This window comes from Cupressus sempervirens, chromosome 11 (assembly GCF_028749045.1).
Source record: "Cupressus sempervirens isolate cs-2001-9-10 chromosome 11, ASM2874904v1, whole genome shotgun sequence".
Taxonomy (NCBI): domain Eukaryota; kingdom Viridiplantae; phylum Streptophyta; class Pinopsida; order Cupressales; family Cupressaceae; genus Cupressus; species Cupressus sempervirens.
In genome coordinates, this window is record NC_143128.1 from 587,836,283 (window position 1) to 587,863,728 (window position 27,446).

The 27,446-nt window shown below is 33.7% G+C and overlaps 1 protein-coding gene and 2 pseudogenes across 1 annotated transcript; all 3 read left to right on the plus strand.

Moving 5' to 3' along the window:
- The first annotated feature begins 2,647 nt into the window (after positions 1-2,647).
- Positions 2,648-5,680, plus strand: LOC149531026 (respiratory burst oxidase homolog protein C-like). Its single transcript, XM_089808285.1, has 10 exons — positions 2,648-2,840; positions 3,275-3,348; positions 3,453-3,576; positions 3,893-3,948; positions 4,048-4,172; positions 4,254-4,356; positions 4,498-4,571; positions 4,697-5,123; positions 5,388-5,466; positions 5,571-5,680. Exons 1-10 carry the CDS (start codon positions 2,648-2,650, stop codon positions 5,678-5,680), a joined length of 1,365 nt encoding a protein of 454 aa, XP_089664411.1.
- Positions 5,681-16,405: 10,725 nt separating this feature from the next.
- Positions 16,406-22,009, plus strand: LOC149531027 (uncharacterized; annotated as a pseudogene).
- A 373-nt stretch (positions 22,010-22,382) lies between these two features.
- On the plus strand, positions 22,383-23,518 carry LOC149531028 (syntaxin-43-like; annotated as a pseudogene).
- Positions 23,519-27,446: the final 3,928 nt, after the last annotated feature.

Consider the following 27,446-nt stretch of genomic DNA (forward strand, 5'->3'; position numbering starts at 1 on the left):
TCTAATTTTCTTTGCTTCTTCCCAATTCATTTGGAAGAAAATACTATCAATACTGTGATATATCCATTGACAATCAAACAAATAGGTATTTCAAAGCAGGTAGTCCTCTATTTTATATTGAGTTATTGGGAGAATTATCGGGAAAGAGTGCCCTCGATTCTATCCAAACCACAAATTTAGTGCTTTTCTTAGTAGGAAATATATCGTTGCCTGGTTGGTTATCTATAAAACACAAATGCTGAGAAACTTCTTGTGAATAATCACCTAGTTGTAATCGTCTTCTTCATCTTTGCTACTCTCCAACGCTCACATGTGAATTTATTGAGAAATTAGGTCACGTGGTGCCCAATTTATTGTGTTAAAATGTATTTATTAGTTCCTGCCTTTGGCAGGAAATCTAATGGATCTCTTCATTTTCTAAAACCAATTAATTTGTCTAATAAGATTTTAGAATTATTCTCAGATCAAAATTTATTATAAAGTTCACATTTTCATCTTATTTAATGAAAAAACAAAATACCATTAAACTGAAATCTTATTGGCTCATGATAAAAAAGCAATGAAAAAATTCATTTTCTTTCAACAAAAATACAACTATTTTTTGAACACCTCTATTAATGCAAGCATTAATTGCAACTTTATCTCTATTAATGAATGCATTAATTTCAATCTTATCTTTTCCACATTTGTGACAAGTGGATAAACCTTTTAAAACAAGATAATAGTTTTAATTGATGTTTATTTTTTCATTTGTAAAATGTTATTCAAATATAGATATTTTAATCAAATATAACATTTTAACTCTTTTAAATTGTCAAATTTTAAAAATTATTTTTTATATGCTTTAATTTCATATTTATTTTAATTTTAATTTATATATAGTTTAAATTAGAATTTAATTATTTTTATTTTTACATATCTAAGCGAATGTTTTTAATAGATTTTTTTTTTTTATATATATATAATTTTATTAGATTATACATTTATTTAACATATATAATTTTTATTATATTGATATTTTTATAAGTGTATTTCATTTTTTTAAAGCATAAATATTATTTTTAAATTAATTTATGTTTATTTATTTTTATGCATTAGTCAGGAAGTAAATTTAATACCTTTTTTTTTTATCCCTTCTTCGATACCTGTTTGAGCGCTTCCCACGCTATTTTATAAGGTCAATTAAATGTCAAAGTAATTGGTAAATTAGTAGTTAGTCAATTTAAATAGAAATTATGCTTTATTTATTTATTAAATTGGTTTTCAAAAAATTCTAATGCATGCATTTTATATTTACATTACTAAAAAAAAAATACGAAGTTTGAAAAACTTTATTATGTCCACATCATGCAATAACTCTACTATAACAAAGTTCTCAAATTCTCACAGCTTCCAAGATTCTGAAGATTTGAAAATATTACATTAAATTGCATGTACAAAAAAATCTACTCGTGTGCATAAGTGTGATTTTAGTAATTAAAAAAATCTTCAGATTTCTAAAACTTTCTTGTTATTTTCAATTTTGTTGCTATACTACTTTTGCTCTTTAGAACATTTAATTAAGCAAAACTTATACATATCTTTTGAAGGAAGCAATTTAAAGTATAATATTCATATTTATTTTTAATTCAACCCTATTTTATGGTTATTATTTTTCTGCACAATGCAAATTGAACAATCATAAATATATTCTTAGAAATTATAAAACTTCTAAACAAACATTTCATATCTCACAAACTCAACTTCATAGATCTCTAGACTATGACACATTTAATATCTTGAAATCATCAAATTCGGCAGGAACTTTGGCGCTTGCGCCTCTTGTTAACACACCTTGTATCTAGGTATCTGTAACTATATCGAAAATGAACACCCTAAACTAGGAGTGTTCTGATTTAGGATGGATGCGCTTACCGTTTTCCAATTTCCTTTTCAGACCATTATGTTAATGTCTGTAAAGTTTAATGTTTCTTTGAACAATACGATTAACAAAACAATCACAGTTTTGATGCCAAAGCATTCACGGCAAGATTTGCATATTTTTCATTCATTGGTTGTCGTTGAGTACAAAAAATTGAATTGGGCCTAACAAATTCGTCACAGAGACATAAGTCGACATTTAGGTGTAGGGCAATCATACATTTTTAAGTAATGATATTGGAAAAAGAATAAAATCCGCAGGAAATGGCTTGACATCATAGACAAACCATTTAAATGCAGATTCAATAGTGCAAAAAAAAAAAAGATTCGTGCTTAGAGTAAAGGATCATAGGTATAAATGTGTTCCCGAGAAGAAGCCCTACGCAAGCTGAAAAGCTAGAAATGTCTTGTCCTTGTAGAAACTTTTGCAAAAATTAGCTTAAACTGTTGTAACCAGGAAACATATCGTTCCAAAATGATTAAAACCATTTTTAAGAGACAATATTGGAAAAAGAAACAAAATCGCAGGAAATGGTCATCTTCACTAATATGATTTTCCTCTTTGTTGATTCATATTTTTCCTAATCATATTTGTATACCCCGTTTCATCATTTCATTTATTATTGAATGATTTTCCTCTCTGTTTTTTCAGTAGTTCTGAATAGGATGTTAAATGCTATTATTGTTGTTTTCAGGTTACATATTCACATCTAATATCATGCAGTCCATGGAGAAGTACCAAAAAAACATCACTGAAAATGTATTCGAGAAGGCCTCTTTGGCATGTGGTTCTTCTAGTAGCAACCAGAAGGCTATGGATCTTGGTGAACACACGAGGTCCGCCATGGACTCAACCAGCACCATGACCACCAACACCATGACCACCAATAACAACAATTGGAGGAATGCGTTGTCACAAGGTTCTGGGCAGAAGATCGTCAATAAGATATATGCGATTAAATTTTGCATTTGTTTTGAATGAATCCACTTATATTATGTTTTTTGTCAAACTTTTCCACTAATTAGGGAAAACCCATCTTTTAATTTAGCCCAGATTTGTCTTGGTGGTATTAAAATTTGGATGAATATCAGTTGATGGCCCCTGAGCATATAATGCGAAAATCCATTACCTAATACCCTATTTCTCTGAAGAAACAGCAGGAGTTTTAGCAACCCTACCCAAAACATATATCATTATATGGATTAAAGAACATTGACGGCAATCCCCAATTATGTACTGCCCACACATATGCATACCCAAAAAAGGCAATTAGTTCTTTGATAGTTCTGAATAGGATGTTAAATGCTATTATTATTGTTTTCAAGTTACATATTCACATCTGATATCATGCAGTCCATGGAGAAGTTCTAAAAAAAATCACTGAAAATGTATTGGAGAAGGCCAAACGCATTTGCAATGGGAAAAATGTAGGCTACATTCTTGTCATTCTATTAACTATGTTAGTACCAAATAGATCTGATTTTCAACATGAACTTGTATCTGTTTCTATTTTTCCATTTGGGTTTTTTAGGTGCTTATGGAGAGTAGAGTTAGTGTTGGGGATGCGAGGGCTGTAATATGTGAGGAAGCAAAGAAGGTTGAACCAGATTTATTAGTGATGGGAAGCCATGGCTACAATGCCTTAAAGAGTTCTGGTATTTTTGTTATAATTTGAGTATTTTCTTGACTATTTTGCCTTCCAATGCAAGGTGTTTTGATATTTGTGAAATTTCATGTTTGAAGGGCATTTTTGGGGAGTGTGAGTGATTACTATGCACACAATGCCAAGTGCCCAATTATGATTGTAAAACATCCCAAGAAATGAGACAGGGTGCTTTTATAGGCAGGGAATTTTTAGTAGACCTCCTATTAATTTATACAACATTAGAAAAAAATCAAATTCTAATTTATTTTAAAATTAATTTATGTTGACTTTTTTTTTTTTCAATTGGTCTGTTTCAATTTTGTTAGTATATGGTGCAGAACGAATAGTGAGAGCCTTCAGATCACGAAACAAATCTGTTAAAATGATCAACATATCATTATTGCTTGATTAGTTTTTTCATCTATGTTAGTTTTCAAGAATTTGAGAATCTCTATTACTGATACTAAAAGAGTGTTTACACTTGGTACAGGTTGCCATTTATTCAGGCAATGTGTTGGCTCTACAAATGTCAAAACCTCAAGGTTTCAAGCACAAAAGTGGGCAATATATGTTCGTCAACTACCCTGCAGTATCACAATTTGAATGGTAATTTTATACCTCATTTATACTCATTAAGCACCAATATAATTTTTTTTTAACTTGTTGCTAATAAAGATAGCTTAGTAGGCATCCCTTCTCAATTACATTGGCTCCAAGAGACAATTATTTGAGTGTGCATATTCAGACCTTGGGTGATTGGACTAGAACACTAAAAAATGTTTTCTCAGAGGTATAAAAAAATCAAGCAATTTCTTCTTATCTTCTCTGATTTGGCAAAATTCATTTTTAGTTACGAATTCCTTTCCTGCATCAACTGCTTGGATTTTATAGACACTTAATCTGAATCAGATTATGCATTCTCTACAAATAGGTTTGTGAGCCTCCTATGGGTAGCAAGAGTGGTCTACTGAGAGCTGACTTAATGCAAGGAGAAAACAATACCAGGTAAACAATTTTCCCCATGTTTTTCAAATGCATCTGTGTGACTAGTCCACAAAAACTAATATAGAAACATTTTTGGACGAATTATCAAATGAGATCATGACCTTACAATATGTGAATGTACACAGATTCCCAAGATTGTTGATAGATGGACCATATGGTGCTCCCGCACAAGACTACAAGAAATATGATGTCCTCCTGCTTGTGGGATTAGGCATTGGTCCTACTCCCTTCATAAGCATTGTTAAAGACATTGTCAACAACATGAAACTCAAAGATGAAGAAGATGATCCAAAGAATGGAGGAAGACAGAAGAAGAAATCCTTTAACACATCTTGTGCATATTTCTATTGGGTCACCAGAGAACAAGGATCATTTGAATGGTTGAAGGGAGTTATGAATGAAGTTGTGGTATGTGATCAAAAGGGGGTCATAGAACTTCACAATTACTGTACTAGTGTTTATGAGGAGGGGGATGCTAGATCTGCATTGATTGTCATGCTCCAAGCTCTTAATCATGCAAAGAATGGGGTAGATATTGTATCAAGCACAAGAGTAAGTACAATAAACCCTTTCAAAAGCTTTTTGTGTTTCCTTCTTAGATTGCCCACTTATTAATCACAGATCAGGGTTATGATAGCACAATCCTTGATTGTGAAATCCCCTAATGGTTTACATCTTGAACGTAACCAACTTGCAATGCTTGTTATATTCAATTTAGCTACTACCTAACCACTTCCTCTATATAATAAGTGTCTATTGGTGTATTGTAAGTCATCATAGATTATGGTTCTAATCAACAATATACATTTTCTATAGGTAAAAACACATTTTGCGAAACCAAACTGGAGAAAGGGGTTTAAGGGTATTGTTGTGAAGCACCCAAATAAAACACTTGGTGAGTTACCCATAAAATACAGTTCATTTTGATATATTCTAGCAGAACATGTTAATCAAGAACCATTTAAGTTTTGTTTCCTAATTGAAATGGTGTTTGTGTAGGAGTTTTCTGCTGTGGTGCAGCAGGGCTTGTAGCGGAATTAAAGCAGCTTTCATTGGATTTCACTCCTAAAACTAACACTAGATTTGACTTTCGCAAAGAAAACTTCTGATGAAATCCATTATAAGTATTCATTAAGCAATGGAAGAATACATTGTGGTTGCAACACAACAAATCTTGCAATGCAAGCGAGCCAATGATCATTTCTATTATAGTGAAAGTTGCAACCTAGAGTAGCTACCAGAGATCAGCTTCAACAAAGGAATTCATTATAACAAATATTAGTTTGAAGTCCAAGCTTTGAAGCTGTGTACACTACCTGATGTATATTAGATAAACTCATTTTTTAATGTGAAATTCAGATTAATTTCTTATCTAGTGGCGAAAGTTATCTCGTCCTCTAATGTCCACAGTTGTTTCTTCTTATATCAATAATGAACTATCTAGATACTTTTCAGGCTCCCTCCTCCTAACCAACTGTACACCTATGAGAATCTATTACCAGTATAACACTAATTTGATAGAAATTTGTCAATATTATTTTTGAAATAAAGATATCTTAATTTGAGTGTCATTTCTTTAATGGATTCAAGCTTTGATCGAGTTGTGAAGACCCAGTCTAATACATTTTCTGTTCTTTCATGTGCATTGATAGTTTACAACTGCCTTTATTTGTCAACATAAGCATTTAGTGTACCATAAATATCTGTTCATTGATCAATCGAGTAAAATCAATTCTTCTTTGAAAACATTTGTCAAATGGTTGTACTATCTCTCTATGGTCATTGTCAACAAGACAGTAATTACCATATCTTCTACTACCGAGTAGCAATATCAACAATATTAGCCAATAGAAATGATTGATTTTATCTTTATTTGTTTGAGAATTGCAAGTAATACCTAGATTAGTTATGTGTTTATGTGTTTAATGTTGTTGTTCACTTTTAATAATCTAATTAACTCATTGTATATTTAATTAATTGAAGCTTTATATATATATAAAGACAATTAGGTCAAATATATTTCAATGTTTTGCAAGAACGAAATCTAAAAATATGCATTAACCACATTAAATATATTCTTATTGTGGTGATTAAAGAATAGATTTCCATTTAGATTAATATTTTTAAAATTAAAATTATACTAATATATTTTAAAAAATTTGATCTTATGCATTGCTTTTCATCAAATGAAATATATATATATATATATATATAATCTTAGACTAATATATTTAAATGTTATTATTTTTGGAAGCTTAGATTAATTTAATACATGACAAAGTATAAAATGAAAATGACATTTGATATTGGAACGAGTTCTCTCTACATTAGCTCATCAATTGATACAAAATGTATGTTTTCAGCAATAAATCACACTAAAAAATAGAAAATTTACTTTTCCTATTTTATTTAAGTTGACATTGAAATTATGTTTTTGTACTATGTGAAAATTTATGTTTAAGTGGTTTAAATTTGATTTTCTAATCATATGAAGACTTAATATATTTCTTAATCATATGATTAACAATATTTTTATAAACCTAATTTTAATATGTTTTTAAATTCATGAAATTTACCTTAATATTCGTACATAACTATAATCAAATATATTTTATAATACAAAAATTCTAATCTATTAAAATAAATTATAAAATAAATATATAAAATATCTAGGATTAGTATTAAAATGTTAATATTGCATTATTTACATATTATCTCTCAAGTAATATTATATATCTTGAATTATAATATTTTCTCACGCTTCTCACAATAGGCAAGGACTCTTGATCCACCAGAGCTCTTGTTTTTTAAAAGATTCATTAGTGGGTCAAATGTGGTTGTCATGTTATTTGGGGAGAATTTAAAGAGTATTAGCATTTGTTATAATTAGTGACTTATACATAAATAATGTATATGATATAGTTATTAATGAGTTAAGTACTAGTATCTATTATGTTTGTATTTAAAAAGAATAAAAGTACCTATTTTAATAGGTTAAATCAAAGATATAAGAAAATATATGGTGATATATAAAAGATTTAGTAATAACCAATATTGTTTCTAACTAATCTTAAATATGATAAAATTTTAAAAGATTCATTAGTGGGTCAAATGTGGTTGTCATGTTATTTGGGGAGAATTTGAGAAGTATTCGTATTTGTTATGTTTAGTGATTTATGCGTAAATAATGTTTATGATATAGTTAAGTACTAGTATCTATTATGTTTGTGTTTAACAAGAACAAAAGTGCTTATTTTCAAGGTCAAATCAAAGATATAAGAAAATATATGGTGATATATGAAAGATTTAGTAATAGGTTTTTTATGGATGTTGTTTACAACCACAAACAATAAATGTATACTCCTAACTAATCTTAAATATGATAATTTTTTAAAAGATTCATTAGTGGGTCAAGTGTGGTTGTCATGTTATTTGGAGAGAATTTGAGAAGTATTAGTATTTATTATGCTTAGTGATTTATCCACTAATATTTTTTATGATATAGTTATTAATGATGTTAAGTACTAGTATATATTATGTTTGTATTTGAAAAAGAAAATAAGTATTTATTTTCACAAGTTAAATCAAAGGTATAAGAAAATATGTGGTGGTGAATAATAGATTTAGTAATAATACATTCTATACTTCTTCTTTTTTATGGATATGGCTTAGAACCACAAATAATAAATGTATACTCCTAACTAACCTTAAATGTGATGATTTTTGAAAAATATTGATTTGGTAGAATTTAAAGAATGTAAAATTAGATTGCATGCCTTCTAGATTATAGTCTCTATGTATTTTATATTTTATAAATTCTTCAGTTTTTAAATCTATAAAAAAAGGTTTGAAGAGGGGAAAAAAATATGATATTTTTGTTTTGCCTTGTTTTCATTTAACAATTTACTAAATAAAATATTTTCAAATTACAAAAGCAAGTGTATGTGTGTTTGTGTGTTTTGTGTATATATTGTATTGTATTGTTTGTGTGCAAATCTAAATTCATTCATATTCAACCACACTTGATTTTAGTCCATCATAACCAATTAAATAAATACTTATTGTTTATTTGATTTAACCTTCACCTTTATCCCTAACCTTTAATTGAATAGATTTATATTTATCTTATTATTTCTATACCTTGTTCCACATAACCTCTAACTTAATCAATTGGTTGATGCCTCTTAATTAATTGGTTTAGGCTAATTAACCATCATTACCATTTTTTCCTAATATTAAATTTCACAACACCCTTAATCCTTGTCCAGTTAATATTTACTCGAATTTTAAACTTCAAAATTTCTCCATAAGAAGAATCTCCGGTGATTTTTATTGCTAATGATGCTATCGTAAATCTTGATTTGTAAAGAAGGTTGTGTTTTGAAGTCATGTTGAACTTGAACTTCGAACCTTGAAGTTTAGAGGTTCAAATTCAAAGTCCAAGATTCGCTAGTTCAGAGATTCAACGCAGAAGTAATGGTTCAACGAGGTCCCATAGTTCAGGTTTAGATGTTCAAAGTTTGAAAGTTCATGTAAGAATTTGCCTAAGGCAAGAATGAAATGCCAAGATCTAGAAGCTCAAGAGATAGCACAAGAGAGACAAGATATGATCAAATGAGAATGGATATCAAATGATTGGATTTGAGATGAATACACACTAGAAGTGCATGTATATAAAGGCAACTAGAATGACTAGGAGTCAGCTCAAAGAGATATTTCACAACTAAGGACATGTCCACCAAGAGTGAATTATCCTCCATTGAGCACATAAGTTTGTGCAATGATAAGAGGATAAGTTTACATAGGTGTATCTCATAAAGAGATGTTGTAGACACCATGTGCTCAAATAAGTTGCTAACTCGTGTGTTGTCAACAAGAAAACTCATATGACTATGCATATTCCTAAGTGTCTACATGACAACTAATATAAAAATGCATTATCCTAAGTAAACTTAAGTAAAATGTAATAGATGTGATGCAATGCAATGCAATCTTCTGAAAACGAAGAAAGAGGGAAAACCTCATGGGAAAAACCTCCTCCAAAAAGAGGGATGAAGAAATACAAGATGCATGCAAGGATGGAGTAATCAAGACCCCCCTAGTATGACACACATCATGCATGTACAAGCATATATCCCCCATAAGAAAAAATACATGATGGTATCCCCCCATATTGAATAATCTCCTACAAGGATTTCGTGAAGACAAAAAGACATCCAATGTCCACAAATGACATTTCTCCATTTAGGAAGAAGATACGCCAAGTAGATGTGCAAGTATACTTCCCATTGTGGATAGGAAGATGGATGAGGAATCCATATGTAGTATGTTGTGGATGATGCCTTTGAAGTCTTCGCATATGTTGACAAGTCCTTGCCTTGATGAATGTAGATGCCACAAGACAATTTGGTGGATGCCCAAAAGAAGGTGGCAAACAAGGTAACATGTCCATGTATGAAAGTGAATCAAACTCCAAAGACAAGGAATCATCCTTATATGAAGATATGGGAAGAGAAGCAATATAGCCTCCCCTCAGTGATGAATGCACACCCATGAAAGAAGCTCCTTGATGACTGAAGAAGCTGCACCATAAAAATTGAACGATGTTCCTCCTTGTAGGAAGAAGTGGTGCCATAGGTGTAGTATAGAATGCTCCCCAACTAGTAGGAAGAATCCTCAAAAGATATGATATTTGAGAAAAATGGAATACAATCTCCAAAGACTGATATGTCTCCTTTGAAGTAAAAAAGTCCCCCTCCAACTGTTGAAAAGAAGTGTCCACAATCATGTCAGTCTCAAAAGAAAGATCAAGTGGTTGAGGGTCAAAGTGTTCCCTCGCAACAAGTGAAGAAGAATTCTCCTCAACATAGAGAAGATGGATGTCATCAATAATGTCACCTACATCTTCAATGTAAGACTCCACAAACAACATTGCAATGTCTAGAAGGAAGTCATCCCATGAAGCTGAAATAGGAAGACATGGTGTTTCCTGGTGCACTGAACCAGGAGCATCTGTGGCTGGAATTGGATCAGTAGAAGCAACATGAACATTAGGAGGTACGATCTCAACTGGAGTTGTAGGTACCACAACTGGAGTGATCGGAGGTAGAATGTCCTTTGATAATGGAGGGACTCATGGATCTCCATCACATCCAAACGTCATGACACTAGTACATTTGACCTCATTTTTCGACCAAAAGTTTTGACCATCTATTAAAATGTTTTAGATTGGTCAGAATATGAAAAAAAAAATATCTTTTTCTTAAAATCCATGCTCATGTTGATCGAAATTTTGACCAACACAAGCTTAACATATTCAAATGAAAAAGGGTTTCCTATTTCATTGTTATGTTTCACGGAGCGTGCAGAGGAGCTGCACAAGCATTCGCTTTGGTTTTCACGGAGCGCAGGACTTGTAGGAGTGAAGGTGAGAAGGAGCAGGGTTTCCAATCAAGCGCTAACAGCCTATCAATTGAGTGCGCACTTGACCAGTATTATTAGTTGCACAAGCATTCGCTTTGACCAATGTTATTAGTTGTGCACTAAATTTAATGGTTGGTGAGATTGTACTTAATTAGGCAGGGTCTCATTTCTTATTATTGGATTGCAGGAACTTGGCATGGGAAGATGGCTACATAAATGAATATGTGAAAACATCTGTTGTTTCAAATGTTTCTGCATGCATGGCACCAGTTTCTATTTATTGTGTTTGAATTCAGTCTGAAACAATTTTGTTAAATCTGCTAAATGAAATGTTGGTTCTGTAATTTTATGTATGGCTATATTCTATGAGCACGATGGATTGAACATAGCCGATAGTAGATCAAATAGGAAAATCTTTAGGCTAACTACAATCTCCCTAATTGGCCTGACTAGGATGTATAAAACAAAAGCAAAGCTCATGTTTTTCTGACTACACATTCGCAATTTGTGAAATCTATGTTGCTTCATTAGAGTTGTGCTTGTGATCTCTACAATAGTACCTCAACTGATGACCATGGGCAGCACAGCGTACCTTCATTATCTATGTGCCCACCAAGCTTCAATTACATACCATGCCATCCCAAGCCCCGCGAATCGGGCTTGAGCCTTAAATTCTGAGGGGAAAATTTTCTCCATTATGCCCAAAGGGCACACTACAGTGCGAAATCAAACAGCCATAACATATGTATGCAAAAACAATTCCATGGAAAGGGTATAGAAATATTTTGATTAGATGATAATCCTGGATTTGAATCTGAATTCGATTGATTTGGTGGTAATTTCCACGCCTGTGTTAATGTGGGACCTGCAGAGTAGGGTAGGGATATTCGTGAACTCATACTGGAAGAAATGCAGTTGGAAAAGTTTTGGTAGACAGGCAGGCGTATCGTTTAGCAAAACACCTCGAACAAATGGTATCTCATGAAATGACATCAACGACTTGTAGCAGCTACATCAAATAAATTCAACAAAAATATCTTGGAAGATTTTAAACAGAGGATTGATTGCTTTGTTCTCTCTAATTTGTTGGAGTTAGCTCACTGTTGACTAAAACACGACATTTATGTATATTTCGGTGAGGCAAATGAGGATCACACTTACGCATGACCTTTTTCATCTAGCTTTCTACCATCACCGTGAGATCTGTGTATCTGTAGGTTTTGATATTTTATGTCCTCTATTGTTTAAGTTTTCAAAGTTTTCAATATTATATAATGTTACAGTGAATTAGTATTGATGGGTATAATCTGGCTTGGAAAATGTAGATAAATTTATGTATGGTTGTGAAATCTATTTTGTTGTCATCACTAATGGGATCAATAATATGCCTAGTCATTTGATATATTGTGCCCTCTCTTGTTTAAGTATATATGGTTGTTGTGGACTAGCATTGATGATTGTCATGTCCACTTGACATTTAAGTTAACGTGTTAAGGATTTGACAATGTTTAATGGGATGTGAGGGATCATTGCAAAGTTGATATGTTTCCATTCGAATCTTGATTCTAGATTTTTGTTGATTGTTGATGGTTAGCATCTCTTATACAATTTGTATCTGATGATGAAGTTCATTTTTTCACTAAAAAATTAGATGATGTCGAAACTCAAAATTGTGATCTCCACCTTACCACCAAAGAATTTCTTCTTTCTATTTCCCCCTTTCTTCCTTACTTGGGTACCTTGAACATTTCATCCCAAAACTGCCAAAGTCCTAAATTATTGCCTCCACAACAAACTCAGTTTTGTACCCTGGACATCTATGACATTAAAAAATGGCAAACAGTAATAGAAACAACCCACACAAATACATGAAATGGATGAAATTTCCAAAAGACTTTGCAAGGCTCTATATCTTGCACAAATGTGTCAAACAGTTGGTATGCCTCATCGGTTTCCACATTTTGCATAAATGGCTACTGGCACTAATGAATAATATCTTCTGACAATAACTCTTTTTTTCATTCTCCTCTGATATATGTCCAAACCTATGATAACTCCCATTCTGGTATTGGCATAGAAGAAGCTTTCAAGAGTTATAAAATTTTGTTTCACGAATCCATTTAAAAGTCTCCAATGTGTTTTTATTGAATCTATTTCCTATAGCTCCTACCAGCAATTAATGTCATTTAAGGATATCACATTTCTTTGAGGTGAAACAACTTGCTTGCATGTCTACCTTAGCATTCCTAACTATAATATCTGACAAAAATACCCCTTCTAGTATGTGTTGATTAATGTCTACACCCTGATCTACAACTCTCTCTTTGAGAATGTGGGTCGTGCAAACTCATCTTGTGGGCATGAATGGTCCACTTGTCACTCTTTGAATCTGGGCAATGTTGAGGGGTAAGTATCAAGACTTCCCAAGAGGATACTTATCTTGGTACTACTCCAACTAAGATTCATTAGAGTTGTACAAGGATAAGAGACCTTGTGATACGTCGTGATGCTTCACCCTTGTGAGCCTCACCTAGATGCAATAGCTGGTAGGTTGACCATTCGTGCTCATTTGAACCACAACTGACAAAATATGGATCAATGAGTTTGACTTGAAAGCTACATAGTTGAATCCTGATAGAATAAGATAAAAATTAGTGTTCTAAAATCCATGTATGATATCTGTGTGTATTGTCTTTGTCTTCCTCCACATTGTTCTATTTGTTTGTACATATGATATCATTTGTGTGCATTGTCTTTGTCTTCCTCCACAACCATAATAAATACCATATTTAGACATAAGACCTTTAGTTGAACATCATACATAGCAAATCATAGAAATGCAAGAACACTTTTCTAATTGTGGAAAAAACATGTTGTCCAAAGATAATCTTGAGAATCTTAAATAGTGAAGGAAAGATATATTGAGACCAAGTCATGCAAAAGCTTCAAATAGAATTAGCTGGTAAGCAAGATATGTCAATTGATCTACAATAGTATATCTACAAGCATGCTTAAATAGGAAGATACACTGATAAAAACAAATGAGTGTACTTAGCCCTGCTAAGGATGCAGTTTCTTTATTGTCAAATAGGATTTCAACTTGAGATGTAATTTAATGACATCAAATATGCTCTATCACAAATCATGCAACACAAGAAGCAATTTGGATTGAACAAAAACCTTACAACGATTAGGAAGGTCCTAAAATCAATCAAAATCACTATTCATATGCTTGCACCAATTTCCATATGTGGTGCTAAATCAATTAATGTTGAAAGGTTTGGCTGAGATAGTTTTAAAGGAACCCAGAAAAATGATAGGCTACAAGAAACTCCAGTAGATGTGCAACCCTCAATTCCATTATTTCAAGATAATGTTGGTCGGTCAAGATACTCTTCATTAGCACAAAGGTTTCTTGCATGCAATATCAACAAGACAAAAAAGGAGCCAACTGCAATGCCAATGGTTAAGGTAGACACAAAAAAAATCAATTACACCTCTCCCTTATTATCTTCAGCCAACATGGGGATAACCATCTCTAATAATAGGGAATCCTGTAATGTACAATGGACTAACACAATTGGGTGTCATAACACAAAAATGCTTGAGAATTTAAGCAATGATCTTGTAACTTGTATCGGGCATCAAAATGTTTCAGTATCAAACACAATTGGATTGGATCAGTCATTTTGGCAAAAAGAGGTTATAGATAAGAACATTCCTAAGCATTTGTCAGAGAATGGTATTCATGGAATGAACCCTGTCAAAGAAGTTTCAAAAAGTTTCATGTTTGACCTCGGCAACTATTCAGCTATTCTATCTGATTTTGATAATCCCAATTTTATAAAATTCAACAGCTCTAATAACAACAAGTTTTTGCCTTCTAAAGGGCAAAGTAAAACTATGAATGTTGTTTCATGCACTCCATCAAGTGGTGAACTGCTTGAGGCACTGAGACCAACTTTTAAGGTACCAAAGAATAGCATTTGGGATGACATTATTTCACAAAGGTGTATCTAGTGCAAATTTGGGAAGCCAAAATTTTGGAGTTTCTCCTTGTTCAGATTATCATTTCGAGGAGGAGGTAAATAAAAAATCTGATTTATCTATTATAACAACAACTGAAGGGTGGTTTTTGCCTAAGACCAAGTTTGAAGATCTTTTAGATGTTGTAGTTGCAAATAGATGCCTGCACACTAACCAGGGGTTGGATGAGAATGTATCCTATAAAACTACATTTTCAAGCATTGTAAATTTGACCCCTATGTATTGTTCCTCTACTAAGTCTGACAATTGCTATATAGTATAGGTGAGTGCATCTAAGAAGGAACAGTCTATGGTTGTAGACATTTCCAAGCCTAGATTTAGAAGATTGTACAAATCAAACCTTTTCTTCTATTTCCATGAAGACATGGGGATAAAAATGTTTGCAAGTGAGTCCTCAACAAATTCAATGCCAAAATCTCTAGTGAATGAGGCTCATTGTGAAAACCATGGGTTTGCACAAACAAAAACACCCAAGGAGCCTCTAAAAGGTAACAGGAAGCGAGCCAAGCCTGGTGAGAGTTCTAGGCCGAGGCCAAAGGACAAGCAATAGATCCAAGATCGTCTTAAGAAACTATAGGATATTATTCCAAATGGAGCAAAGGTAGCTTCCTGTAATTTGTACCTCATTTTTTGTTTTCTTTAGATCATAGTTGTTATGACAGATTTTGAAGTTAAAAAAGTTTTTGGTCTTAAAAGAGCTAAATTGGAAATTAAGGGCCTCTACTTACAACAACTTTTTTAACACATCAGTGTAGTATTAATACTTTACTTGAACGTACCATAAAGCACATGCACTTCCTACAGAGTGTGATAAAGTATGCAGATAAACTCAAGTTGACTGGGAAATCAAAGCTATGGTTCCTTTTGTATGATACATTCTCTTTTTATTACAATCATAGCATTTCTTTTAGGATGTTTTGACTTTTGCTTTGATAGGCTCCATGGCGAGTGGGAAGTTTTCAAGTGGAACCTAAGATGCCAAATGGGATAAAATGGATGTAACAAGTCCTAAATAATAAAATAAGGTCAATTTTGATCATAGGTAAAGTGGTAGGAGTCTAGGGGTTTACATTTTAGAAGTTCACAAATTTGAAATTCAAATTCCTAACAGTTATTTATTGGAGGGTGTAAACAAATCTATTGTTTTTCAAATTGTAATGATCAGAACCAACTGAAATACTAATTTCTAGGAGTTTCAGGATATGCTTGTATTTAATGTTTGAAATCTGGCCATTTTTACTGGATCCAATAGAACCTCAAAAATCAATCTAGAGGATAGGCCTGAAATTCGTGATGTGTGAGGAAGTAGCACCTGATGATTATATCAATAAATTCTTTAAGGCTAGCCTGACTCAACTCATGCTATGGACAGTAGCCGAGAAAGGGGTTTGGAGGATGTAATCAGAGAAAATGAAGAGCTTGGCCATTAACTATATGAAACCTCAATACAGGGGAACCATCTTCGCAAACAAATGGAATCTCAGAATCCCATTTTGGCTTACATTTCCAAAGCTCAAGAGTGCCTTGACAAGGTATTAAATATGATGCGTGATGACCCAAAGTCCGATCAACCAGAGAAGAATGAATTAATTTCTGAAGTTAAATCAATTTCAGATGAATTGTGTATTGAGGGGAGTTTAGAAGATTGCTTGGATAGGGTAAGGGCAGTGTCCAAGCTTGTTGCTTTTGTCGAGGCCATGTTTAAAGACTATAAGAAAAATGCACGAGAAGAAAAGAAAGAATTAGAGAACAGTATAATAAGTTTAACAAAGGAGAATAGGGATATTAGTACTTTGCTCAGAAGTGCTTTGGCAAAAAAAGAGGCAGTTGAGAAGGCTTTTTCGAAGTCAAAGGGTGGCGGTGCAGCGACAATTTTTTAGATTGCAGAAAGAGGGTTGCAAAGGTTTGGATTTGGGTTAAGGTTGAAAGTGGGGGCAAGCCTCCTATGCTAGAGAATGATAGCAATGAAGGGGAAGAGGATGCATTCATTCTGGTATGAAGCTCTCCAATTTTTCATTCCAAGCTATGTTGCAATCCTAGGTCTAGGTTACATTATTCATAAACTTAGTTTGGCACTAAACTAATCTTCATATTTAGTCATGGATCTTGAATATAATTTTTCTTCTTCGAGAATTTGATGGTTCAATTTTTTTCCCTAAATTGTGAACTTATTTCCTTGTGTCTCTTATAAATTCTTGACATTGAAAATCAAATTGTCAAATACCTCAATTTTGCAATTCCAATTTTTATTTTATACATGTGAAAACTTTCTTCTTTTTTCAAGAATGACCAGGTCTACTTTATATGAATGCCACTTGAGACACAAAATTAAATGATGGTGAATAGAACAAATTGTTTAAAGATGAATAAATTTGAACATTGAGCTCAAAAACTAGAATGAAATGCAAACCATATATGGGTGGTTTTGTAAAAGCTTTACCAAATCTTTGTTCTTCCATGTGATGTCCCCTTTCTGGAACTGCCCTAATTCATGCCTTTTAGTCTACTAGTGTGATATAGATAGATATGATTTGATACTGTTTCATTCTTCAATGCTATTACCACTCCTTTGAATGAATGCTTATTGCTGAATGGTTCAATCTATCAATTAGTTTGTTCAATATCATCTACTTTCTTATGATGTTCAATGCCCCTTTTAGAATAATTTCGTAGTGATATTTCTAGAGATGACTTCTTCTAGTCTGATCCTTTGTGTTGTATGTTCTGTTCACAGTGATCTTTGCCTGATTTGGATGAGTGTCGATATGTTCAAACCTGTGGATGTTCTTCTCCCCAATGTTTTCTTGATATAACAAATGTGGATCCACTTCTTTTAATTGATTGCTATATGTATTAAATCTCTATTTATGATCTTCCATGCCCTTTTTCTCTCCTATCTTGTCTTGGCTTTATATCTTCTCATTCTCCTCAAGATGTGCGACCTTTGGGATGGTTGCCCTTTTGTGAGGGGTTGGGTCTCCTCCTTGATGCACCTTAATTAATTGTCACAATGTATTGACACATCTTTATGGATTGTTGTTTTAAAAGAATTTAGTTCCTTTTAAGTTTTCTTTGATTGAGATTGCTTCATTGTTTAATATTCTGATTGTTGTTTATCATTAAGCCCATCACCGTTTGTTGTTCATTCATAATGTTTTCTGATCACTCTACTTGGGAAAATTGTGAAGTATTGAATTTTTCTAAGGCATTGATATCCTTCATGGCGGGGTGTGACATTCCATGAGTTGAATTATTATGTCATTTTTATTATCTATGTTTTAGTTCAGAAATGACAATGTGGGAGTTAAGATTAGGCATGTTGATAGCTTTTGCTATCTCATCGCTCTTCCTTCTATTAGTATGCTCACATAAATATAGTATTAAATGTCAATCTTATCAATCTATTTGGCAAGAAAGTATGTGTAGGAAAACATGGACTTAATACTCTATTTTTTATTTTTCAACCTAGGTTTCTTCCATGGAGAATATAGTAAAAACTATGCAACATGAAATAGTAGAACTATGACATTCTTTGGAATTGTCAAGGTATGCGTTTTGACAACAAAGGCATCTCATAATGGTGAACATCTTTGCAAAATCATAATATATATTCTCACTAACTAATTTAATGCTTGCTTTGTTTAAATATATATTTGTGTAGCTTGTGAAATTGAAGCTAAGCAATATGGGACACACTTGAAATATATTCTTCGTTGGAGTAAGGCATCTTACACATTCTTGAAGTTATATATCATTCTTTAGTTGCTAAACATTTCACTTCAATTTCATTTTGCTATCATATTTTAGAGAAGAAGTTGACCATTTAAGAGAACTTTCAGCAAGCCAAGCTCAAGATTTGGCAAAAAATAAGTTACGTGTTAAAGAACTTGAAGAGAGGGAAATTGCACTAATAGGAAATGTAATAACACTTTTGGATATTCTGTGTATTCATATGCTAGTTTTAAAAGAAATGAAAAAATATCAATGTTTTCATTTTAATCTTCAATTTATATGGTGGTAACTAGTAGATGTTTATTTATGAAGTTTGTAGGGATAGGTTTCATTAGGAAAAAATGATTAATTGATCCACTATGTCATCTTGAAAGGTTGAAGGTCTCATGAAGGATATTACAATGGCAGAAGAAGATATAACCAGATGGAGGAAGGCCTGTGAGCTAGAAGCAAAAGTTGGAAAAGTTGTCATGGAGGAGTGCCAAGCAAAGGTATTCAATTTTTCTTATATTGTTGTGCTTGTCAGAGTTCACGGTGGACATATGTTGTCTTTCCTTACATTTCACCTTGTAGATCCCTAGGCAACTGTTTGGATTGTCAATTATCACATGAACATACCAAATGTAAACATAGCGTATATCATTAAGGTCAAAATGTACCAAGGAGTCTATAACCACTTTAAGTTGTCTATGTTCATAGGAAGGAGACTTCTTTTTATTCTTCCTGTATGCCAGTAAATAGGCTTGCAATGCTAACAAGCTTATTTAGTATTTACATTCAAAAAAAGTAGCATTGACAATTGGTGTATGGGTTGAGTTAGGGAATTTTTAGCCACTTAAACAAGTTAACTTGCTTTCTAACAAAAGTTGCTTATCACTTTTACACAAGTTGCTCTCCTTTGTATATGTATATTTCTATTTGTGACCAAAGCTAGAAGTGTAAGGTGCTAAATAGTTTTATGGATTCCTATTTTGAGAACATGTGACTTGTCGGATATTTGTTTTAGGGGGTAAGACCTATTAACCCCTTACCCCCCATCTTTTCATTGCCATGGAATATTATTTTTTTATTGCAGGTTATTCAAGGATTGCAACATTTACTTCCAGTGTCCACCATTTCTTTAACTAGACCAAAGATCTCCTCAAAATTTTGTGGCTCCAATTTCCTTCAACATTAATATTTGTAACCCTCTTAGCCGCTATTATTTGTAATCCCCAATATGTTGGGAAGGGAATATGGTTGAGACGGATTTTGATCCAATCTTGTATTTTTTTTTGGAGGTTCTTCTATCAGAAATTCTCCCCTTGTATAAAAGGAGGTATGCCTTCTTAAAGACCCTTATAAAGGGCATCTGTAATGTATACAGGACCCCGGTCTCGGGCTATACCAGGGGTTTTCTTTGCCTTGCTCTTTTTCCCCCAGTGCCTGCAGTTGAACAGGGAAAAACTTTTGTAAAATCTTATGATAATATAATATAAAGTCTTGATTGCTATTGCGTATTAATGAATTTTATATCATATTAATGAATGTTATGTGATTGTATTGATTGAATGTTATAGTTCATAAATGGATGAATGAAATGAATGAAGTATGCAATTAGATGTTAATGGGGAATTTAGATTGATGTTAGGGGGAGGGGCGTGAGGCCAAATAAGCTTCCACCTTCACGTGGTTGGCCTTGTTAAGTAGAAAATATTAAAGTATTCTCGAAACGAAGTGAAGCTCAAACTAACATACCTTATTTCCTTTATTATTAATGTTTTTTTAGCTGTTCTCTTAATTTTGTATGAAATAGAAATTATCATCTTCATCTTCAATTGGCTCTGAGGGTGAAGCTTGTTTGAGGTAAGTCAACCGTATGCTAAACTTGACACATCTTTTTGTTCCAATAAGTTATTGTTTTCTACTTGGGTTCTATCTAAAATTTGCTAAATTTTGAGGCTCTCGTGCATATGTATAGAGGACATTGTGAACAAGGATGGTTTAGATAAGTACTATTTCTTATTCATAATGGACGATTGAAAGGTTTATGAAAGTGGAATGATGCTTTTCTCTTTGGTTTGGAGCAGGTAAATAACTAATGTCATTCAATTCACATTGCAAGGCATATGGTAGTGGAAAGGAAGATAGTCCTTTGTGTGATATCCCTGTATTTGAAAATGCACGCATGAAGCTTTTATGATATGTTTCATTTGTTGATTTCTTGGTGTGTATAATAATAACTTAGTTTAGTGATTTGTAATTTTTTTATGCAAATCTTCAACATATTATTATTCTACAGAACAAAAGTGACCTAATCCAGGAGAGTGTAGCAAACAACCAGCACGAGGCAATTCATAAATTTATTCAAGTAAGTTGAAATTAATTATGTACATTTTAAATATATTTAATCTCAATGCTAAATGCATTGATTATTGTTACCAATTCTAATATCGGCATTTGTTTTTTCCTTGTGACTCTAAGGTGTTGTAAATGTTTCGGTTCTATTAGGGTACAATTGTTGATGGAGCTCCAGTTGTACCAATATCTACACAACTGAAGTACAACATTGATGTTGTATGTGAATACATAACAAAGAAGATTCCTATTCCTGAGCGTAATTCAGGTTTCTTTGTCATTAATAGGTTCTCTAATCTTTTCCTATTGTTTATAATCTCAATAGTTCCTAATTTGATTTGCCAATATTTTTTGTCCTCAAATTAAAAAATCGTATTCACATTGTTGCTCTTTCCACTTCACTTGAAAATGCTAAAGATCTTGGTGAGTGGATTGGAGCTACTGCACATGGCCTTTTTAATTTCCCCTCCCCCCCTGTGTCTATCCTATACCATTAGAGATTCATATCTAGGGTGTTGATATAGCCAACTTTGAAGCTCGAATGCAGGCAATGACCAAGCCAACTTACACATCAATAATTCAACATGCAAAAGGAGGCAAACCAACTCTAGTGTTCATGCCAACAAGAAAACATGCCCGGCTTACTGCCATTGATAACTTATTCAAATGCAGATGATGGGGAAAGATTCCAATTTCTTCAATTTACTGAAGAAGATTTGAAACCTTTCATTGCCAAAGTGAAAGAACCTACATTGAGCCATGCATTATCTAATGGAATTGGGTATTTCTTCAGCACAAGTCGTCTCCTCCTCTGGAAGCTTAATTTCAACAATGAATTAGTTGTGAAAATAAATGTGAGACATTCATTTTCCCAAGCAACATGGGAAGCAATCCACTAGGTACAAAACAGATGCCAAGGCACTTTCTTTTGGTCAATATTTTTTGTAGGCAATATCTTCTGTTTATTTTTTTGGAAACTTCTAGAAGTTTGATAAATAAAAACAAATCAAAGCATTTCCTATATTTTTTCTAGATATGAAATTGTATCCGCCAAAATCATTATTTTTCTTTTCACCATGGAATAGGTTTTTGATTTGTTATTTGGAGTAGTTTGGCTTAGCCATTACTAAAAGTATAGATTCTTGCACTTAGAACAACAACATTTTGTTTATACAAAAGTCACATTTTTCTTTTGAGTTGGATCTAATGTGGAGCCCATGTATTGATAAATTCTATTATGTTTTTAAAATTAGTATGTTAACCCTTAAATGCATGTGTGTGTTTCATAGAGGAGATGTTGTAGTTATTGGCCTAACTCTAGCATGGGTAGATATATCAGAAGAGATAGAAACTAACATGCAACGTGAACGCAGTAAAATTGTTGTGCTAACAAAGTCTTATGCTAAAGCATTGTTGCCAACATTTGGTGACACAACAGCAGATCAACATGCAATTGAAGAACTGACCCAAGAGATAACACACTTGTTGAAAAGAAGTGAGTAGATGTCGCAAAAGCTTTTAGGGCAAGGCCTATTTGAGGATGCAAATGTTCAAAAGAATGTTTAGGTGTGTCTTCTAGCCAATAAAATACAACTGTTAGAATATGTGAGTTATGATCAAGAGATTAAATCAATAAACAAGGTCCTATTTAAATACATCAGTATGGAGAATCTCATTATCATTATACTTAACAATCAAATGAATTTATTCTATATGCAAAGATCTCTTGCCATAGATCTCCAGCCACTTTCAATGGAGTTTTGTAAACAACAAAATGCTTATCTACAGTGCTTATGGCAACAAAAAGATGTGTAGTGTCGTTCACTTCTTCCTATTTAGGATGTGTGTCTAGTCTGAGAATGGATAATAGTGCCATATACTGAATGAGTTTATTTGAATTTTTTTGTGTGTAGGGATTAGATGAAGTTGACATGGGCATGCATCTAAATGGTCTAAAAACTAGATACGAGGATGATCAATCTTTTGACTCGGTGAAGAGGATTCTCTCTTTTTTTCATTATTTTTGAAGAATTCACAAAGTTTTGGAATTTTGAGTGTTTCAATAAGTTCTATTCTCATTGGCATCAAGATATGCCTGTATTCTGACTTTCTGAGTTTTGGTTACAATTGTTTTCAAAGGGTTTCAGTACATAGCAGCTAGCCAGGATGAAGAAAATAGAAGTGCTAACAACTGAAAGGGAAAGGGAAATTCTCTAGGTGATACAACTTTAATTTCACTCTTTCCAATTGTATTTGCTACATATATTTGTTCTGCGGTACCTACTTTGTTGCAATTCTATCAAAAACTAAATTATCTATTTTTGTCTTGCTATCCCAAGCAGGTTGTTGAATTAGTAAATTAGTTGTAGCAAATAATGAAAGACCTATCAACTCTTGTGATTGATTAGGTAGTGTAATATTTCCTGCAAATTTGAAATAACACTTGCCAATGAGAAACAAGAAATTGCTGCCATTGAATTTACTTTAAGTGTCTTAATATACCCATTAATGAGGTATTCAAATGTTAAATTAAATGATTAGGTATTCAAACGTTGAATCCTCAATTTACTGATAAAAAACATTATGTACCTTAATTTCTTATCTTGACTATTACAGATCTAAGATATCTAGGCATAGATGATATATGGCTCCATTTCATTCTTGTGGAGAAAATTAAACCATTACTGTATGGTTCCCTTTCACCTTCCATTTAGTCATATGTTTAACTGTGCTTTATGATCTTTTATCTCCTCCACATTTGGTAGGAAATATTTGCTTTTCCTGTCATGTTCTTTATGATGGTAACCATCCCCTCATCACATCCTTTATTATTGTAACTATCTCTTGGGCTGCAAGCAGTTGCAATTCCTAGATAATGTTATAAAAGTGTGCTCCATTGCTTCCATATCTTCATCATCAAGCTTAAAATAACTGTATTGGATACATTTGGTTTGATGGCAGTGCTTGTTTTGACAATTTCAGGCATGTGAACCTATGCTTGTTAAAGTCTTCCACTAGTGCCCTTAAAGTTTCATTAGAACATTTTGGACTATTCATCTCACCTAGATCAAAGGGTTTTGGGATCACCAACAACTGGAGAGACCTAACCAACAAGGAAAAACAATTTCTTCTTCTACAATTATTTCCTCTTCTTGAACCTTTTTGACTTCCCCTTACTAATGCTTCAGTGTCAGTTTGTGGTACAAGTTAAAGAGACCACATTTCTTTGAGGCATTCTATAAAATAGTTCACATGCCTTACCTATGATTTGACATTTTGCATGCATCCTGTACTCTCTCATCTAGCTGATGGAGGATTACAGAGAGTGATCTGAAACTATATATATGTTTAAGTTGTGATTGTCCTGGTAGACATGCATGCAAAATTAACAATATCAGATTTCCACAATCCATTTGTAATGCAATTTCGTTTTAGATTTGATTGTGTGTGTTTTTAAGCATCATCACTTCAAATCACTCTCTGTAATCCATCAACTGGATGAGAGAGTGCATGATGCAGGAGCATCCAGAGGTATAAGGGCAATCCTGTGTCACCCAAAAAAATGTACTTAGACTTAGTTTCTGTTTCATGTGTTTTCATTTTTGGATACCCATTTGGGTCAAATAAAGGTTCCAACTCTCATAGTTCCACTATCAATGTTCTAGGATAGAGTATTTAAACAACTTGGGATACGTGTAAATGCCAAAAAAATAGGAGTATGTAATTGAGCCATCATTTTGGGGAACTAGGAGGTGTAAATTGGCCAGATGAATGTAATTGTAATTTAGAACATTCCAGAAAAAGAATCAGGTCAAAAGGCCCCACAGTTTGAAAGTTATCGCAGTTTTTCAGGTTTTGGAGACCTCCTAAGAATGCTTCAAAGTCAGGTTAGGGGAATTAAATGACCTCCAAAAGGGTCAAAAAATGGAGGACGAGTAAAGTTGGTCCATAGGGCTATAGAGCGCTTTGAGAGCTTTTCGAAAATGTAAACGGTTCGTCAATCGGAGCTACAGTTCAAAAGCTATGCCTCCCGAAAGTTCGGTTACCATTTTTGGATTCTTCTAGATTTGTGTCGACTTCTAACGTAGCTTCTGGAGCCTTCTATTTGGTCGGTGGATGACTACTAGCACTTTCTAGAATGTATTCCTAGTCCTTAACCCTCCAAGGTCTATTTAAGGACATTTCTGACATTGTAAAAGGCAGTTCGGAGTGGAGTTTGAGAGGAGGTACTGAAAGGAGAAATTATCTCCAGATTTATGTTATTGTAAGCCCTTAGGGCATGTTTTGAAGTCTATTTTCTCTATACTCAATGTATTAGCTTATTTACAAGGTTAATAAAATTTCCCTTTCTTGTTGTGTCCCCATCAAGTGGTATCAGAGTTGGTTTTTCTGAGTGTGTAGACAGAGCGCTAACTGTGAGGTAGTTTGCACCAGGATTGTGTGGTTGTGGGTTTGAGTTAAGAAGATGCCTCCACGAAGAGAGCATGGTGGAAGGGTTGGAGCTGTTAATCCTGAGGAGGTTAGAGCCCTCCAAAGGTAGGTACAAGCATTGCAGGAGGAGCTCCGTAGGGGAACAAATGTTGCCGCAGGTGACGACAGTGAGGATGACAATGGAGAAGAAGAAATTGGACCAGAAGGGGAATTTGACGGGGAAGTTCTGAATCAAGCAGAGCAAAGGATTTTTAGGGCCATTACTAAATTTGGGAAAAGACCTATAATTGATGTGGGTGTATTTTCAAGAAATCTGAAACTAGATGAGTTGATCGACTGGATCAATGAACTGGAAGAATACTTTGAGTATGAGGATATCAAGGACCCAGATAGGGTTAAGTTTGCAAAGGCCAAATTGAAAGGCCATGCCAAAATCTGATGGCAAGAAGTTTAATTGGAAAGAAATAGAAGAGGAAAGGAGAAGATCACAGGGTGGGATCGCATGGTGGACAAATTGAAGAAGCAGTTCATTCTTGTGGACTACGAGCTTGATTTGTTTAAGAAGATGCATGGGTTAAAGAAAGCAGGAAGATCAGTCCAAGAATATACAGAGGAGTCTTATCAACTTTTGATTAGAGCAGGGCATGCAGAAGCAAAGAAGGAGAAGGTTGCTCGTTATATCAGTGGGTTGCGACCTAGCATCCAGGAAGAATTAAGTCTGGTAAGAATGACTAGCGTTGAAGAGGCATACCAGTTTGCCCTACGAGTTGAAGAGAAAATGAATAAGAGGTTTGAAGGGAGACAAAGAGGGCGTGGTCAAGGAGGAAGTGGAAGTGGTAGGTCATCTAGAGGTCAAAATGAAACCCAAAAGAAAAATGAAGATGTGGGTACTAGCAGGAACTAGAGGAATGAGGGTTTCAACCGCTCTTGTGATCAAGACATTGGAAATCAGAGAGGAAGAGGTAGAGGATGTGGACAAGGAAGAGGAGGCTTCTGTGGTACCTATTTCCATTGCAATGAAGAAGGTCATCGTGCCTTTGAATGCCCACAACGACAAGGAAGGACAGATAGGAGAGCTGAGGGCCAAGCTAGGGTTGCTCATGTGGATGAGGATGCACAATCATCACATTCAGAGGATGCAGAAAGAGGAGAGACCTTGGTGAATGAAAGGGTCCTACTAAGTGGTGAGATTGAACCAGGACAAAGGAGGAGTTTGTTCCGTACCGGATGTAAGTGTGAGGATAAATGTTGTGACGTGATCATTGATGGTGGTAGCACTAATAACTTGGTATCAGAAGAGAAGGTCTCTAAGTTGAAGCTCAAGAGGGAGAGACATCCCCAACCCTATCGGATTGCTTGGGTAAAAGATGATCATAAGGTCCTGGTAAGTGAACAATGTTTAGTGAAATTTAAAATTAGGAGTTACCATGATGAAGTTCTCTGTGATGTTATTCCAATGGATGTTTGCCATCTATTGTTGGGTAGACCATGGCAGTTTGATAGACATGTAGTACATGATGGTCATGCGAACACATATTCTCTAACAAAGGATGGAGTTCGCCACAAACTGAAGCCCATGAAAAGGGGAGGTGAAAAGGTATGTAGCAGTGCTAGGATTTGTCTTGTCGATGGAAGGAAGCTTTTAGATGGAATGAAACATCAACGTGTGTGCTATGCTTTGATTCCTAGGAAAGATAAAGAAGGTAGTAGTGAAATACCACTTGAAGTTTCAAATTTACTAGGTGAATTTGGAGATATTATCTTTGATAATGTTTCAGAAGGATTCCCACCAGTACGGCAAATAAGTCATCAGATAGATCTGATTCCAGGAGCAAGTTTGCCTAAAAGGGTTGCTCACAGGATGACTCCTACTGAAATAGAGGAGCTAAACAGACAGGTTCAAGA

Bases quoted from the DNA above. Each gene is read 5' to 3' on its own strand.
- LOC149531026 (XM_089808285.1), top strand. From the start codon at position 2,648: ATGGAGAAGTACCAAAAAAACATCACTGAAAATGTATTCGAGAAGGCC. The intron at 3,577-3,892 runs GTATTTTTGTTA...CAATTTTGTTAG, and splicing joins CAATGCCTTAAAGAGTTCTG to TATATGGTGCAGAACGAATA. The intron at 4,572-4,696 runs GTAAACAATTTT...GAATGTACACAG, and splicing joins CAAGGAGAAAACAATACCAG to ATTCCCAAGATTGTTGATAG.